The sequence below is a fragment of the Poecilia reticulata genome, linkage group LG19, assembly GCF_000633615.1.
Source record: "Poecilia reticulata strain Guanapo linkage group LG19, Guppy_female_1.0+MT, whole genome shotgun sequence".
Lineage (NCBI taxonomy): Eukaryota > Metazoa > Chordata > Actinopteri > Cyprinodontiformes > Poeciliidae > Poecilia > Poecilia reticulata.
The window spans coordinates 24,794,185-24,795,882 of NC_024349.1; the positions used below are offsets into that span (position 1 = coordinate 24,794,185).

The 1,698-nt window shown below is 40.2% G+C and overlaps 1 protein-coding gene across 2 annotated transcripts in view; it reads left to right on the forward strand.

Annotated features, from left to right (window-relative positions):
* pemt (phosphatidylethanolamine N-methyltransferase) overlaps positions 1 to 1,698 on the forward strand; it is a 58,864-nt gene extending 57,166 nt beyond the window's left edge. The window contains exon 8 of one of the 2 annotated variants that reach the window (XR_001777610.1): positions 1,403 to 1,484. Coding sequence is in view for 1 of the 2 variants with exons in the window: in XM_008437962.2 (XP_008436184.1) it covers positions 1,403 to 1,457 (55 nt within the window). In the remaining variant the exon portion in view is untranslated. Of the gene's footprint in view, positions 1 to 1,402 lie in introns of both variants that reach the window. The other variant, XM_008437962.2, reaches the window with a different exon arrangement.

Genomic DNA, 1,698 nt, shown 5'->3' on the forward strand with positions numbered 1-1,698 from the left:
GTGTGTGCGCGTGTGTGCGTGTGCGTGCGTGCGTGCGTGTGTGTGTGCGTGTGCGTGCGTGTGTGTGTGTGCGTGTGTGTGGCTAAGGGAAAATTACCTCACACTGTGATTCTAGTGGGTAAGAATCACAGGCAGGAACCCAGCAGAGAACAGGTGGTGATGAAGTGAATGCTGTGCAGCCGAGTCAGCTCACAACTGTCCTAAATTTAGTATAAATGAGGTGAAGACAGGTGAAATGTTGGTTATAAAAACACTTTGTGGTTATTAAAATTGACTTTTTATTCCTACTTATTCATCTTTTGGTTTCTGTTCTGACATTTGCTCCTAATTAGGTGTAATAAGCAAAGGCAAGGAAAATTCGGATTATTTGATTCAGTTTTTCACATTCATCACTTGACGTCTTAAACCTCAGAATTTCAAAGTACAAAAACTTAAATAAATCCAGCTCAATGTTTTATTTATTATTATGAAAATAAAATCCCACTGTAGATGTCTCTAGGTGGCAAAAGTAGGTCAACGTTTGTGTTTAGTTCAGTTTAGCCTTGTCAACACGACCATAGAAACGTTTCCAGTTTTCTCATTTAGTCCTGAATATCAGCTGGAAGAATATGTTCTCTTTTTGTAACCTCAGTGTCATGGATTCTTTAACAGAAAGTTACAATTTAATTTCTAAAGCCATGTTTTTATTTTTCTTGAAGTAATCAAAAACTCTACAAACTATGTGCTTTGAGGAGTTTTTTTGGATTCTCATTTAGAAATTGGATTTTCTGATCTTTTCCATGAAATGTTCTGGTTTCTTTAAGAGTTTACCAAAGATCGTAAAAGAATGCTGCTGCAAGGATGTTCCAGTAATAATTCTTTTCTTTATTCAAACAGTTTCATTTCTGACCCTAAAGAAGCTGTTTTGTCTCTAAATCCTATATTTAGATTTTTAGGTGGACCAGAAGCTAACACTGTTTGGGAACAGATTACCTGAGTTCCCTTTTACTAAACTAAGAGGTACCTGGGTATTCTTACTTGCTAATATAGTTCCTCATATTTTGTTGTATCCAATATCCCTTCAAAATAATCAAATGTAAGCAAAAGTGCCTAAGATTTATAGCAAGATAATATGTCCATAGATCAAACGAAACCATGAGTCTCCCACAGATTCTCTAAATGTGTCAAGTTCTTCAGAAGTCCGGTGCAGGTGTGTCACCGACGTGCCACGGAAATGATATCTTGCACACATATTGTCCCTGTCAGCAAGGGAAACCCAGACACATCTTCCTATCATACACTCCTGCACGCCTGAGCTCCGCCACGGTTCGCTACACACATACAAGCTCCTGGTACTGTGTGGTACAGCGTTCCCTTCCCACATTTATTGTCTTACTACATGTTTGCTCTCCTGTATTTGCAGACCATTCACAGAGCAGATCTATCTGCAGAGAAATCAACGCCGCAAACAAGAGTGATCTCATCCCTCACCTGCTGGTGGGGCGGCTGAGGATTCCCATCCGGGCACGTGGACGGACGCACACCGGCTGTAGTCGTTAATGGACCGCTCGAGCGGAAACGCAGGGAAATGTGTGGAGATGCAACTTATTTCTTAAGATGAATCAGGAAGCTTAAAGCTGCACAATGTAACTTTTATAACTTTTACTTACAACTCTGGAAAAAATGAAGAGACCACTGCACTGGGTCCCATTGAAAACC